The sequence below is a fragment of the Schistocerca nitens genome, chromosome 4, assembly GCF_023898315.1.
Source record: "Schistocerca nitens isolate TAMUIC-IGC-003100 chromosome 4, iqSchNite1.1, whole genome shotgun sequence".
NCBI classification, from domain to species: Eukaryota; Metazoa; Arthropoda; class Insecta; order Orthoptera; family Acrididae; genus Schistocerca; species Schistocerca nitens.
In genome coordinates this window covers 240580299-240596323 of record NC_064617.1, presented here as the reverse complement: position 1 = coordinate 240596323, position 16025 = coordinate 240580299, and the positions used below count along the sequence as shown (strand labels likewise).

Genomic DNA, 16025 nt, shown 5'->3' with positions numbered 1-16025 from the left:
TCATTGATGACATCTTTGTGATCTGGATCGATGGTGAGGACACCACATCCACATTACTCCAGAACCTCAACAACTACTCCCCCATTTGTTTCGCCTGGTCCTACTCAACCCAACAAGCCACCTTCCTAAATGTTGACCTCCACCTCAAAGATGGCCACATCAGTACCTCCATCCAAATCAAACCTACTAACCACCAGCGATGCCTCCAGTTCAACAGCTGCCACCTGTTCTATACCAAGCAGACCCTTCCGTACAGCCTAGCCACCCATGATCATCGCATCTGCAGTGACGAGCGGCCCCTCTTGAAATATACTGAAGGTCTCACTGAAGCTTTCACAGACTGTAATTATCCTCTCAACATTGTACAAAAACAAATCTCCTGTGCCTTATCTTTTCAGTCTCCCACCACTTCCCAAAGTCCCACCATCCGGCCACAAAGGAGCATTCCCCTCATAACTCAGTACCACCCAGGACTGGAGCAACTGAATTAAATTCTCCGCCAAGGTTTCGACTACCTTTCATCGTGCCCTGAAATGAGAAATGTACTGCCCACTATCCTTCCCACACTGCCTACAGAGGTAGTCCACCATCCACCAAACCAATACAATATAATTGTCCATCCTTACAGAACCACTGCTCCCAACCCCTTACCTTATAGCTCATACCCTTGTAATAGACTTAGATGCAAGACCTGTCCCATACATCCTTCCACCACCACCTACTCCAGTCCAGTCACAAACATCACCTATCCCATCAAAGGCAGGGTTACCTGTAAAACCAGTCATGTGATCTACAAGCTAAGCTGCAACCACTGTGCTGCATTCTATGTGGGCATTATAACCAACAAGCTGTCTGTCCACATGAATACCCACTGACAAACTGTGGCCAAGAAACAAGTGGACCACCCTGTTGCTGAACACGTTGCCAAATACAACATCCTTCATTTCAATGACTGCTCCACAGCCTGTGTCATATGGATCCTTCCCACCAACACCGGCTTTTCTGGATTTTGCAGGTGGAAACCCTCCCTGCAATATGTCCTATGTTCCAGTAACCCTCCTGACCTCAACCTTCAATAGTCACTGTCCTCACCCATTCAGCCCCTTTCCTGTTCCCTTTCCAGCACTACACCACCATAATTCCACCATCACACTCAGTCTTTTTACTGCTCTCGTTTTTCGCTACTTCCCCCCTCCCCACCTCTCCCCTACCGTTCGTCTAACCTGCAGCACATCACTGTCCACCACCCCCGCCATACTATCTGGCCTTCCTGCCCCAGCCTCCTCTTTACCCCCACCCAGTTGCCACTCCCGTCTTGCACTGGTGCTGCTGCTCGCAGTGTGGTTTCAGTTGCCTGAGACTGCAGTCATGTGTGTGAGTTGCGTTTGTGTGTGTGTGTGTGTGTGTGTGTGTGTGTGTGTGTGTGTGTGTGTCTATGTCTACTGTTGAAAGGCCTTAATAGCCGAAAGCTTTATTTATTTCTGACAGTCTTTTTGCTGTGCCTATCTGCGCCTATCTCCGCTATATGGTGAGTAGCAACTTTCCTTTTCATAATATTGTTACTTCTGAAAAAGTGGAATATGTTGACATGTAACTTAAATTTAAGTATCAGGAAGTCTTTTCTAAAGGTCTTTGTGTTTAGTGTAGTTTTTCATGGGAGTGAAACATGGACAACAAGCATTTGAGACAAGAAGAGAACAGAAGCTTTTGAGATGAACTGTTACAGAAACTTGTTGAATATTTAATGGGTATATCAAATAACTGGTGAGGAGGTACTGAATCAAATTGGGAAAAAAAAGAAATTTATGCCACAACCTGACTATTAGAAGGGATCAATTGATAGGACTCATTCTGAAGGATCATGGAACAATCAATTTTGTATAGCAGAAAATAACGTGAATAAAAATTATAGAAGGAGACTAGGCATGAATGCAGTAAGCAGGTTCAAATAGATTAGATTGCAGTAGTTACACAGAGATGAAGAGGCATGCAGAGCAATGGCTAGCATGTTCAGTTGCAATAAATCAGTCTTCAACTGAAGACTACAAAAACAACTTTTACTACAAAAAAAAAAAAAATAGGTCAAACATTGATTGGCTCTTACTATACAATATTGCTGTAACATTTCAAAAACTAAAGTAGAAATAATGAATACTAAGCACCAAAAAACAGCTTTGGCATCAGGACAAAGAATTTGTACATGTGGCAACTGTGGAGATAGCAAAACTGCATGAGCTGGGCTACAGAAGAATTGGATATGATGTATTTCCAATATCTGCAAACTGCAGAACACTACTTTGTTCAATATAAAATAATTCCCTAGCTACAATATTCTGCTGATTTGGGCCCATGACCTTTTTTGTTTCCTAACCCGGCTAAGTCAGCAGAATTTTGTTATTCTTAATGAATGACAAGGTATCTGTACCGCAAATTAATATTAAGCCACACAGAAAATGAATTCATTTCCTGAGAGAATAAAACAATTGTAACATTATTGGACCACAAGTACTGAGCTGTTTGGGATTGAGAAATAAATGATTCTTTTTGCAGTGTAGTTTACTGCACTTATCATTCACCTCATGAAACGGCAAAAATGTTTAAATGTCTGTTTCCAGGTGGGAAAAGTATAAAAATATTAGCAGAGAAAAACTGTAATACCACCAACATAAAATCATACAATTTTTTCCACATAAATTATTTATCCAGAACTATTGATTAATATATTAAATTTCAAATCTGTTAACAGGTAACATCTACCATAAATACTCACCATAAGTGGCGAGACAAGCATAGCTGCTACAATGTTGACAGAGTTGTTCTCCAGTAGGCCAACGGCAGCAATTATGCTATAAGATACAAATGTTGCACGTGAAAATTGTGTTAAATTATGAAATGACAGCAATGGAAAAAAATATAATGACATTTTGTTTCAGTGTTTGCCGTTTAAGCTTTCAGCACTCATCAGTATTATAAAAGGAGAAATAAGTGCATTTTATGACAGGAGCCCACAATCTGGAACCAAGTGTCACCAATTTTGAGGTCCTAATGACTGCAGTTTACTTATCTTGCATTCTACCATGAAGATGTACAGTACTGCCCAGAATAAGATAGGTGTACAGTACGTCTTGAAGTTAAGAAAAAACAGATTGCTACTCACCATACAGAGAAGATGCTGAAATGCAGACAGGCACAACAAAAATGCTGCTATACATGTGTGCTTTTGGCCAAAAGTTCTACTTCTAATGTAAAAAAAAACCACATACACACACATTCACACAAGAACATCTCACACACACAATCATTGTCTCTGGCCACTGAGGCCTGACTGCTAGCAACTGTGTTTAATGGGAGAAGCAATCTGGGTAGTGGGGGAAGGAGGGGGCTGGGATGGCAGGGGGGAAGTATAGCAGGGGAGAGACGGGAGGGTGTATGTTTAAGTAAAAGATAATTCAGATTAATTAAAAGATATTGTCAGTTTTTAATACAACTGAAACCTTACATTACATTTTTAAAATTAAACAAGTCTTTGAAGAAACATAATACAATACTCAATATAATGAAACAACCAAAAACAGAAATGAACAAAATATTGAATATCTTACTCTGCTGTCAGCACCAATAAAAGATAGTCAAAGGATAATTCTGCTCCATTCCTTACACCATCAACTACCTGTTTCACAGTAAGCTTTGAGCGAACTGACTGCACAAAATTATTCCAGTTTTTCTTGGGTATTAATTCACCACTGCAAAAAACAAAAAGGAACAGGGAATCAGAATACACTTAAGTTGCATAGCAGCAGCTAGAGTAGTGAATGCTGAAGATTTTACATACACAGTGTCATCCGGATTAAAGTCCGCTGTCCCGTCATTCATACCATGGTAGAAAACATTGGAGGGTACAACACTGTTAGGAAAAAATATTCATAAGTCAGTCTTCAACACTTATTTTTAAATTTAAGTTTGCCAGAAATCAAAGTTAAGGATTTAGGAAGACTATAGAACTCTACAATAACTTTCAGGTAAAAATGAAACTTTCTAACAAAAAAAGAAAAAGAAAAAATGCTCCTGAAACTTACCATTTCAGCAATAAATATTTCTTTTCATGTGCTAATACAATGAAATAAGTGTGATTAATATATTATGCTGATAAGGAAAAGAATGTCACTATGAATACTGCCTATATAAAATATAAAACCAGATGGGAGACACTTCAGAAAATGTAATTCCATAGAAATTAGTGGTATGACTGATGTAACTGACAACTAACAAAAAATATCAGATTAATATTTTCAAATAAATCAATTTAAAATATGTAGATCCAGGTTATCAGGATTATCTCTTCGTTAATTTTTTGAGCAAATTGGAAATACCAGAATGAAATTTTCACTCTGCAGTGGAGTGTGCACTGATATGAAACTACCTGGCAGATTAAAACTGTGTGCCAGAACAGGACTCAAACTCAGGAACCTTTGCCTTTCATGGGCAAGTGCTCTACCTTTCTTCCAGGAAAGCTAGTTCTGCAATGTTTGCAGGAGAGCCCCTGTGAAGTCTAGAAGGTAGGAAACAAGGTACTGGCAGAACAGAAGCTGCGGGGATGGGTTGTGAGTCATGCTTGTGTAGCTCAGTTGGTAGAGTAGTTGCCCATGAAAGGCAAAGGTCCCGAGTTTGAGTTTCGGTCCAGCACACAGTTTTAATCTGCCAGGAACTTTCATATCAGTGCACACACTGCTGCAGAGTGAAAATTTCATTCTGGAAACATCCTCCAAGCTGTGGCAGGACCATGTCTATGCAATATCCTTTCTTCCAGGAGTGCTAGTTCTGCAATGTTCACAGAAGAGCTTCTGTGAAGTTTGGAAGATAGGAGATGAACTGGTGGAATCAAAGCTGTGGGAATGGGTTGTGAGTTGTGCTTGGTAGTTCGTAGAGCACTTGCCTGCAAAAGGCAGGTCCTGAGTTCGAGTCTCAGTCTGGCACACAGTTTTAATCTGCCATGAAGTTTCAAATTAGGATTAGTTTATATCATAAAAGACTATCATCTAACAATGAACTTGGTGTAAATCCTAAATATGAAAATCAAATTAACATTAATAGTGTCACAAGAAAGCACATAGCAATATCAATGATTAAAATTTTATATGCAGTGCCTCTGAAGAGAAAGTTATAAAGATACTACAGTGATACTGTTAGGTATTTAAAAGAATCATATGACACAAGTGCTAATAGCTCTCACATTCAAAAAGATTAATGCAATTTTATAAGGAGACATGCACAAACTTCATTCTCATTTAATTTCAGGAAATACAGATTTTTAAAACATTTCCACCATTTCTGTTTATTGTTTCTTCTTCCTTCTGCTTTGATGAAAGACTTAGCAATCAAAGTTTATCTTTGAAGGATACAGTTTACTGAAATGAAACTGGTATTGCAAACAAATTTTTAATCAACCAAAATACTGAGTGTTTAAAAGCAACATGTCTAATGGAACATTTTATGACAGCCAATCTGAGATCTGACTGTTTAACCAGTAAGAGATATGTACATGAAAATATACTGGTTAACGTAGGCAGTGGAGTGTGACTGAAAAGCCAGCCCAATATGATGCATGCCTGGATAATTTAATCTCCAGTTTGATGAAAGACGAATATCTGTATGGAGAGATCCAATGTTATCTGACTGCCACAGCCTGTAATTGAAGGTCAACTGTGAAAACATTCTATTCAGCAACCCAAACACATTAAGAAGATCAGACTGATATATCCAGGCAACATTACACAGCTAAGACAAAAACTGTCAAAACTGTCAAAACTTGAGTGGGATACAGTATATAATTGTTATGACAATGATAATGCTTTTAACTTATTTATTAAAACTGTTGCTCACAAATAACCAAAAAGGTGTAAACAGATGGTACAGCCAACCAAAAAAGCAGAACAAATGGTTCACACTTGAATTGCCTAACCTGAGAAACATTGTTGTTGTCCTACATAAAATGGCTAAAACTTGTAACCTAGGATTGAAGCAGAGATACAAAGAAGATAGGAAAAAATATGAAGTACAGGACCAAAGTACAGACAGAAAAGCACATAGAGCCAATGATACTTTCCTTGAAAATTCTGGCAACAAATGTAAAGCTGCCTGAAAGGTAATAAATACAATAGCAGTTGCTGTAACTAACAAATTTGCATGTGTATTGCTTCATAGTTTGCGCATGAAGTTTGGGCTTGATTCAGCCACTAGAGGCCACCCAGCCTGCTAGTACAACAGCAATAGTAAGTGCAGCCTGCCAGCTGCACCCCCTGTTAGAACTAATGACTATATATGGTAGAGAACAATGGTCTGCAGACCACTTGGGTGTAGTCTGTTGCATGTACTTTGTCTTTAATGTGTTTATGCTTTTTCACCCAATAAAGTTACAGTTCTTTTTGGGTTAGAAAACTTTGGCAATGAGTATGGTATTTGACTTCACATGTTCTACTTCACTGATTGGTCCTTTGAGCTTAATTTGCATGAAGGCAGTGCTTAAATCTCTTCTTGAGCAACAGCAGGCACAGACATTTGTTATTTCCAGTTTAATAGCTACATTGGTACAACGTGCAGTGCCATCCACAACATATCCGCTGCCATTCCCTGTGTACGACGATGCAACAGAAGACTGGGACACTTATGAAAAATTCCTGTGACAATGTTTCCTGGCATTTGGGGTAACAGATGTAAACTTGTGCAAGGCTCTTTTTTGTCGTGGATCTCAAATGATGTGTGTCAGTTGGTGTGTCAGATCACCCCTTACAAGAACCTTCAAGTCTTTCTTTAGATCAGATGTGTGTCTATCACTGTAAATGTACTCACGTTATTGCTGCTCATGTTGAGTTTTACCATCATCAAAAGCAGTCAAAACAGTCATACAGGGCATGGGCAGCAGAACTACATGCACTTAGTCATTGTTGTAATTCTATGATGAATATTCATAAGTAATCATAGGCAGATCATATGATTTAAAATGCAGTCATGTGTCTTTCTCCTGATAGGGAAGCTCAAGAGCAAGATATACAAAGTGAAAATCCTATGCTTACCGAAGTATTAAACGTAGTTCAGTCATTTGAGGTTTCACAAGATGCAGGTAGACAGAAACCTTGTCCAAAGTTCCAGAAATCAGTTCCTCTCACCCCTCCCAGCCTTCAGTCAATTCATAATGTAATGGAGAAGCTATTGCAGCAGTCCAATGGACATCTCAGTGCCATTTAGCTAATCATCGTTTGCGACAACAAAAGTCCATGTCACAACAGCAGCAGCCTCATGCCCAACTACTGTCATGCCTATCCTGCTTCATTCAACACGAATGGACCACATGCCTCAAGTACTGGGCAACTTGTTATAGGTGCCATAAAAAAGGGACACACTGCTTCTGTGTGTAACTCTCTTCCAAACCAGAGTGAGGACGGTATGGATGTGGATGTGAACAATGTGTCAGCAGTGATGGCGTCTCCAAGCAAGTTATACATTGAAGTGTGTGTGTTTAACAAACTGCTGTGAATGCAGGTGGACATTGGTGCAGCATTATCATTGATGAATTCTCAAACTTATGTGGATTTGGGTTCTTCCCTCTGGCTCCCATTCTTGGTCAGTTTTCTGTACCTGTGACTTAAAAGGTTGTGGTTCGTTCATTAGCATTCCTAGTTGTGGACAAATTTACACTGAAAATCTGTTTGGTTTGGATGCTTTTAAACTTTTTGGTTTCTCCATCGATGAGGAAGTGAATTTGGTTTCCAGTCAGGTTTCATAGCAACAGTTAGATGCACTCTGTGCTGAAATTTCCTCTTTATTTTCTCCAGGACTGAGTTGCGCAACAGAATTTCAAGTTCATATTATGATGAAACAGTTTTCCCGCCCCCATTTTTTCTGGACCTGCCCAGTGACGGTAACTTTAGGGGATCCAGAAAAGCAGAATCAGACCATCCTCAATTCCTTGAAGTTATTTGACCTATTTCTTCCAATGAATAGTCAACACCACTGGAGTTAGTAAACAAACCTACAGGTAAATTACACCTCTGTGCTGATTTTTTAAAAATCAGTGAATGCACATTCAATCACTGATATATATCCTTTACTACACTGTCATGAGCTGTTCCCAAAATCTTTTTCAAAGATTGACTTAACAGATGCACATTTACAAGTGCCATCTGATGAGGAATTTAAATGTCCTCTAGTTATCAATATGCCATTTGGGCTTCGTCAATACCAGCATTTGCCTTTTGGTGTGGCAATTGCACCAGCCATTTGTCAACACTTTTTAGAGTGACTTATTGCATAAGTTCCACACTTCACCACATATTTAGGTGACATAGCAGTGTCTGGTGTCTCTGCAGAGGAACATCTGCAGAACCTTCCTACTCTATTTTCTGTTTTACAGTCTGCAAGGTTAAAGTGCAGTTTGGACCAGACACAGTTGTTTCAACCATCTATTATGTTTTTAGGTTCTGAAGTGTTGCATGCTGGCATTAAACTATGGCACCTGCATGTTGATGCTATTGCCGTGTTTCCACACCCCACGGCCATCAAGGAATTACAGGCATTTTTGGGAAAAGTTGTGTACTACCACAACTTCATAGCACACACCGATACTGTGGCACAACCACTCCATGCATTATTATGTAACAATGTTCCTTTCCAATGGTCCCCGGCTTGTGACTGGGTGTTCAAGTTGCTGAAATCTAAGCTGCAGTTGGCCCCTTGTTTGGTCACTTCTCAGCCAGTACAATACCTGGTGTTAGCCACAGATGCTTCTCAGTTTGACCTTGACATTGTATGTGGGCAGATCAGAACACCCTATTGTATATGCCTCTAAACTCTTAAATTCAGAGCAACAGCATTATTCTCAGATGGGAAAAGAATGTTTAGCAATCATGTATGCTCTAAAACAATTTCATGTTTTTCTATGTCCAAGTTTCACCTGATCACAGACCACAAACCACTGCTATCTCTTTTTAATCCTTTGTCATCCTTGCCATACACAGCTGCACATCACTTACAGGAGTGGCTTTTTTCCTGTCACATTACAATTATGAGATATATTTTCGACCTATGGTGCAACATGCAACTGCTAATGCCCTATCACATCTGCTCGTTGATCTGTATCCACAGTTTGATAAAAAAGAATAGCTTTGTTTCCATTTAGACATGGAAGCTCAAAATGTTTTTGATGGTTTTCCTATTACTAGCACTAAAATTGGGGCCACAGATCCTATTTTATGTAAAGTTGTTTCTTTTGTAAAACACAGCTGGCCGGATAAATCTTCGGGCTGTGCTTCTGACCCTTTAAGAAATTATTTTTACACTCAAAATCATCTTTCTGTTTAGGATGGAGTTCTGCTGTTAGCTACAGAGGGCACCACTCCTTGGATCGTAGTCCTGTCCACCCTTTGGCCTGAGGTTATGCACTTATTACGTGTGAACCACTGGGATGTCTCTCATTCAAAGGTGTTAGCATGCAGACATGTTTTCTCAGATAGACATTGATGGGGAAATAACATGAGTTGTTGCAACCTGCCCACAATGTGTCACCCATCAGGTGTCCACCATACATCTTTGTCACTGTGGCCATCTCCACAGTGGCCTTGGGATAGAATTGATGTACATTTAGTAGGATATTTTTTAATTTCTACAGACTTGTTATAATTGATGCATATTCTAAGTTTCTGTATGAGGTGTGTTGTCTGTCTATGAGGTGCATTCAAGTTCTAAGGCCTCCGATTTTTTTTTCTCCGGACTGGAAAGAGATATAAACATGCGCATTGTTTTAAAATGAGGCAGCGTTCATTGTCAATATGTCCCAGAGATGGCAGCACCATATGGCAGATGGAATTTTACCGCCAGCGGCGAGAATGAGAACTGTTTTAAATACTTAAAATGGCGACATTTTCCTTACTTGAACAGTGTGCAATCATTCGTTTTCTGAATTTGCATGGTGTGAAACCAATTGAAATTCATCGACAGTTGAAGGAGACATGTGGTGATGGAGTTATCGATGTGTCGAAAGTGCATTCGTGGGTGCGGCAGTTTAATGAAGGCAGAACATCGTGTGACAACAAACCGAAACAACCTCGGGCTCGTACAAGCCGGTCTGACGACATGATCGAGAAAGTGGAGAGAATTGTTTTGGGGGTCACCGAATGACTGTTGAACAGATCACCTCCAGAGTTGGCATTTCTGTGGGTTCTGTGCACACAATCCTGCATGATGACCTGAAAATGCTAAAAGTGTTATCCAGGTGGGTGCCACGAATGCTGATGGATGACCACATGGCTGCCTGTGTGGCATGTTGCCAAGCAATGTTGACGCGCAACGACAGCATGAATGGGACTTTCTTTTCATTGGTTGTGACAATGGATGAGACGTGGATGCCATTTTTCAATCCAGAAACAAAGCGCCAGTCAGCTCAATGGAAGCACACAGATTCACCGCCACCAAAAAAATTTCGGGTAACCGCCAGTGCTGAAAAAATGATGGTGTCCATGTTCTGGGACAGCGAGGGCGTAATCCTTACCCATTGTGTTCCAAAGGGCACTACGGAAACAGGTGCATCCTATAAAAATGTTTTGAAGAACAAATTCCTTCCTGCACTGCAACAAAAACGTCCGGGAAGGGCTGTGCATGTGCTGTTTCACCAAGACAACGCACCCGCACATCGAGCTAATGTTACGCAACAGTTTCTTCGTGATAACAACTTTGAAGTGATTCCTCATGCTCCCTACTCACCTGACCTGGCTCCTAGTGACTTTTGGCTTTTTCCAACAATGAAAGACACTCTCCGTGGCCGCACATTCACCAGCCGTGCTGCTATTGCCTCAGCGATTTTACAGTGGTCAAAACAGACTCCTAAAGAATCCTTCGCCGCTGCCATGGAATCATGGCGTCAGCATTGTTAAAAATGTGTAAGTCTGCAGGGCGATTACGTCGAGAAGTAACGCCAGTTTCATCGATTTCGGGTGAGTAGTTAATTAAAAAAAAAGTCGGAGGCCTTAGAACTTGAATGCACCTTGTATTTCTGTGGCAATAACGGTTCAGCTCTACAAAAATTTTTGCAATTGAAGATCTTCTGTATATGTTAGTTACATATAATGGCCCCCAGTTCATGTCTCAGGAATTTGAAGGATTTGGAAAAAAAGTGGTGTTCTCCATGTCATGGCTTCTCTTTACCACCATGACTCAAAGAGGGAAGGAGAATGACTAGTACAAACATTTAATACTCAGACGAGAAAAATACATTTTGGATGTCATGTGAAGTGGCTCTTGACCAGTTCCTCAGTTCTTATAGGTGTACCCCTTCAGAGATAAGAGTTCAGCAGAGTTGTTACATGGTCTCCCTCAGATTCTCCTACATTTGCTTCAACCGATGCCAGGACATCTGCCGACACTGGCGCTGCAACACTTCCAACCTGGCACAGCTATTTGGGTTTGTGTTTTGGCCACCATCCGAAACTGATGTCAACAGTAATTGAGAGCCACCATGGCCATCACCTCTACATCACTTGCACTTCTGAGGGGAGAACGTCACAACATATTAACCAGCTATGATCTCAAGTGGGCAGCTGTGCCCTCGTGTCCTCCATCTGCCTGGCTGACTCTTACAACGCAGTCGGTGCCCTCAGCTTCTCCTCTACCATTGTTGATGCATTCACAACAGTCTCCTCTGCAGTGGGTGCCCCCTTCAGCTGTGGTGGGCCAAAGTGGGACACCAGTCCCAGCATTGTCACCACTGACACCTCTGCCATTACCACCTTCATGCAGCCAGTGCCGCCTGTTCAGCAGCCTTGAACATGGAAATGAAAGCCATGTCAGTGACACCTGTCCTACCATATGCTCTCTCACAGGGGTTGGGCACCACACCTGCCCACACTCGTACCACTTCCAACACTACACACAGGTGGCAGCACATCACATGACTCAACAACCAACAATGATGACAGAAGAAATGGACATGAACACAGTGCTCACTTCTTTGCAACAGAAGAGGAGTGATGTAACTACCAAATCTTTGTGTGTGCTACTTCACAGTTCACACATGAAAGTTGTTCTTGATTTGGCCATTGGAGATCACCCAGTCTGCTAGTATGACAGCAATTGCATGCAGCCAACCAGCATCACTCCCTGTTAAAACTAATTATTATGTAGGTGATACCATGAGGCTCTGCCAGCCACTTGTGTGTTGTCTGTTGTATGTACTCTATCTCTTATGTGTTTATACTTTCTCATGAAATAAAGTTACAATGCTCTTGGGCTAGAAGAGCAGGGAAACATAAAAACTGACAACAAACTCTGATACCATCAAAAACATTAAATTAATTCTTTATAAACAACACTTAGTGTGAAGCTTCTTCTACATCCACACCATACAATGCAACATGTGGAAGCACTTTCCTAAATAAATTACATTCTAAATGGAAACAGGTTATGTGTCAACTGTATAAAAAGTGGTCGCAAACCTAGGTAACTCTTACAGTGAAGACCTCTATTGCATCTGAAACACCAGCCTGAAACAAACAGTCAGCATTCCTGTAGACCCTTTTATGAAAGGAATAAATCCAAACATGTTTATCACTGCTCATGAGAAATGATGTAGTTAATATCGGGCACAAAAGCACGGCTCATTGACAAACGCAAGCAGTTGTGAAGATTTTCATCACTTATGCTTGATTGAAACCTTGATTTATTCATTTTCATCACTGAGAAAAATCTTTCACAAACATATGTCAACCCGAATATGGACATAACTCTCGAGGCTTCTCGGTGCAGGCGTGGAAATTCTTGTTGTGAAAAAGTTTCGTACAATTCTTTTGTGCTTCGCACTGTATTGCACTGTAGGTCAATCAGTTCCGTCTGTAGAGCATCTTCAACTGATGATGAGAATGGTCGAGCAAAGAGGCGAATGACAGGAGACAAACTCGTAACATCTGCAAATCATGCTAGAAATTGTTCCTTAATTTTTATTATTATTGATACGTATTCTTGAAATCTAGCACTTTCATGGACCAGTTCAAGAGTCGGGAAACGTGCAGTGTTTTCTGTCAATAGCTGGCTCTCCCAAAGCGCAAGCTTCCTTTCAAAGGCATTTACTTTTTCCAACATGTCAGAAATTAAATTATTTTCACCATGCAAACTGACATTCACGCTGTTCATGTGAGACGTAATGTCCACGACAAATGCAAGGTGTGATATCCAACAAGGGTCTTCCAACGTAGGTTCACTTTTTCCCTTCTCATGCAAGAGTGTTACTATGACCAAACATAAATCAAAAAATATTATCAGCATTTTACCTCGACTGAGCCAGCGTACTTCGGTATAGTAAGGTATGTCGCCGTTCTCCGCTCCTAATTCCTCCAAGAACTGCCGAAACTGGCGATGTGTAAGCCCATGTGTCTTCAGATAGTTTACAGTACGCACAACAATTTGCATGACATTTGTTAACATTACTGATTTTGCACAAAGTGCCTCTCGATGCAGAATGCAATGAATTCCATACAACGTCTCGTCTGCACGCCCTAGCTTTTTGCGCATCCGTGCTATGAGTCCTCTCTGATGGCCTCGCAATGATGGTGCTCCATCTGCGGTCACTGAGACTAACCGATTCCAGTCCATACTGACACCATCAATCGCTTGCTCGACAGCTTGGAGTAAGTCCGCACCTGTAGTAGTCCCTTTCAAAGGTACTAAGTCCAAAACGTCCTCCGTTACACAAAGTGTGTTATCGACACCTCGTATGTATATCACAACCTGGGCTGTATATGTAAGGTCTGTTGCTTCATAGAGTGCAACAGAGAAAGCAACAAAGTCTTTAGCTTTATTTATTAGCTGCCTGTGCACATCGCCGGCCATAGCACTGATACGTCTTGTCACTGTTTGTTTGGATAGACTGATTTCTTGAAACCTGCTAATGTTTGTGGGACACACAAGTTCTGCAGCATCAATCAGACACTCTTTCACAAACTCCCCTTTGGAAAAGGGTTTCCCAGATTGTGCAATTCTTAATGTGATTTTAAAACTTGCTCCCAGTGAAGATTTAGTGTGGTTGTCATTCTGGAAAATTGAAAACAGTACATTGTATAGCGTACAGTAAAATAGACATAAATGTAACACAAGAAACTAATAGTTCAAGAAGTATCTGTTGCTTTGATGTACAGTAAAATCGAATTAATGTATCTCATCCATTTTCTTAAGGACATTTAATTTTGCTTGCCGTTCTTCACTGTTGAGTACATTACACTCGTCTTTGTGATATGTATTGCAGTGTCTTTCAATTGAAAACTTATGCTGGCCACCTATTGTTTGGCAGCACAGCAAACACTGTGAGTTTTCGCCAACGGCTACAAAAAAGAATTGCAGTTCCCAGTCATTTTTAAACGACTGAGAACATAGATCTCCCGTCCTTTGCTTTTTCACAATACCTCCCATTTCTTAGTACTTCTCCGTTAAGGTAACAGTCACCAGGGGTAAACCAGACTGGGTATGTTGCACTCTTGCTTGTACCACATAAACAGGAAAGTGGAGCCACCGCCGTTCATTTAGGACATATGTCTAATAACAGATGTCGCTGTCGCACGCATGTACACATGTGTAGCATTTCCGCATGTCTGCACACTGTGCAGCATTTGGCCAGCCCTGTCCTAAACAATAGCATGACTGAAACTGTGTATTTCTCCTGTACAAGCTAAACGGAAAAGTAAGTGAGTCTAAGTAAACGAGTCTGACACTGTTAGACTTCTATGAATCCACCTGGATCCCAAACTGACTTGTAACAGACACACTGAACAGTTATGCACCAAACTATCTAGAGTAACAAATTAGAAACATTAGTTTGCAGACAACAATCACTGTCTTCTTACTACACATTCCTTCAGTCTCATCTGCAATGTAAAACAACAACATACATTTTGTTGCAGAACAGCTATCTATTCCCATGAAACCATAAAAAGAAATAGCCTAGGTGTAGGTTTTAAACATACAGGAATGAAGCTATATAACAAGCTACTGCCATCAGTGAGAGACTTGCTTTGTGATAATGAGAAGGAGCTCATTCACAAACTGTTAGCCTATAAGTGTGTTCTAGTATTAAAGAACTTGAATGAAGATAGTAAATCCCCATGCATTGTTCAAACCCACAAATGTTTTTAAGTGTACACAAAGCTTCAAATTTGAATAACACAGAGTGTATATAGTCTTCCTTACAGTTCCAAGTGCACAACATTCACCTGACTGTTATAAAGCAAATTTCTAACAATAAGATTGTAAACTATGAAATGTGATGTAGAACTTGGATTGTACAATTGTGTATTTCAACATAGGCAGGCTAATAATAAATATATATAAACAAAGATGATGTGACTTACCAAATGAAAGTGCTGGCAGGTCTGTGTTATTCAAATTTGAAGCTTTGTGTACACTTAAAAACATTTGTGGGTTTGAACAATGCATGGGGATTTACTATCTTCATTCAGGTTCTTTAATACTAGAACACACTTATAGGCTAACAGTTTGTGAATGAGCTCCTTCTCATTATCACAAAATGTCTGCTTGTGTCTGTATATGTGTGGATGGATATGTGTGTGTGTGCGAGTGTATACCCGTCCTTTTTTCCCCCTAAGGTAGGTCTTTCCGCTCCCGGGATTGGAATGACTCCTTACCTTCTCCCTTAAAACCCACATCCTTTCGTCTTTCCCTCTCCTTCCCTCTTTCCTGATGAGGCAACAGTTTGTTGCGAAAGCTTGAATTTTGTGTGTATGTTTGTGTTCGTTTGTGTGTCTGTCGACCTGCCAGCACTTTCATTTGGTAAGTCACATCATCTTTGTTTTTTATATATATAAAACAAAGATGATGTGACTTACCAAACGAAAGCACTGGCACATCGATAGACACACAAACAAACACAAACATACACACAAAATTCAAGCTTTCGCAACAAACTGTTGCCTCATCAGGAAAGAGGGAAGGAGAGGGAAAGACGAAAGGATGTGGGTTTTAAGGGAGAGGGTAAG

General features: G+C 40.5%; 1 protein-coding gene across 1 annotated transcript in view; it reads right to left on the bottom strand.

Moving 5' to 3' along the window:
- Positions 1-16025, bottom strand: part of LOC126252951 (uncharacterized) — a 258753-nt gene that overhangs the window by 122682 nt on the left and 120046 nt on the right. Inside the window, exons 4-6 of the mRNA XM_049953965.1 lie at positions 3833-3904; positions 3603-3743; positions 2771-2846 (exon numbers count right to left, since the gene is read on the bottom strand). Of these exons, the coding sequence (XP_049809922.1) occupies positions 2771-2846; positions 3603-3743; positions 3833-3904 (289 nt within the window). The remainder of the gene's footprint in view (positions 1-2770; positions 2847-3602; positions 3744-3832; positions 3905-16025) is intronic.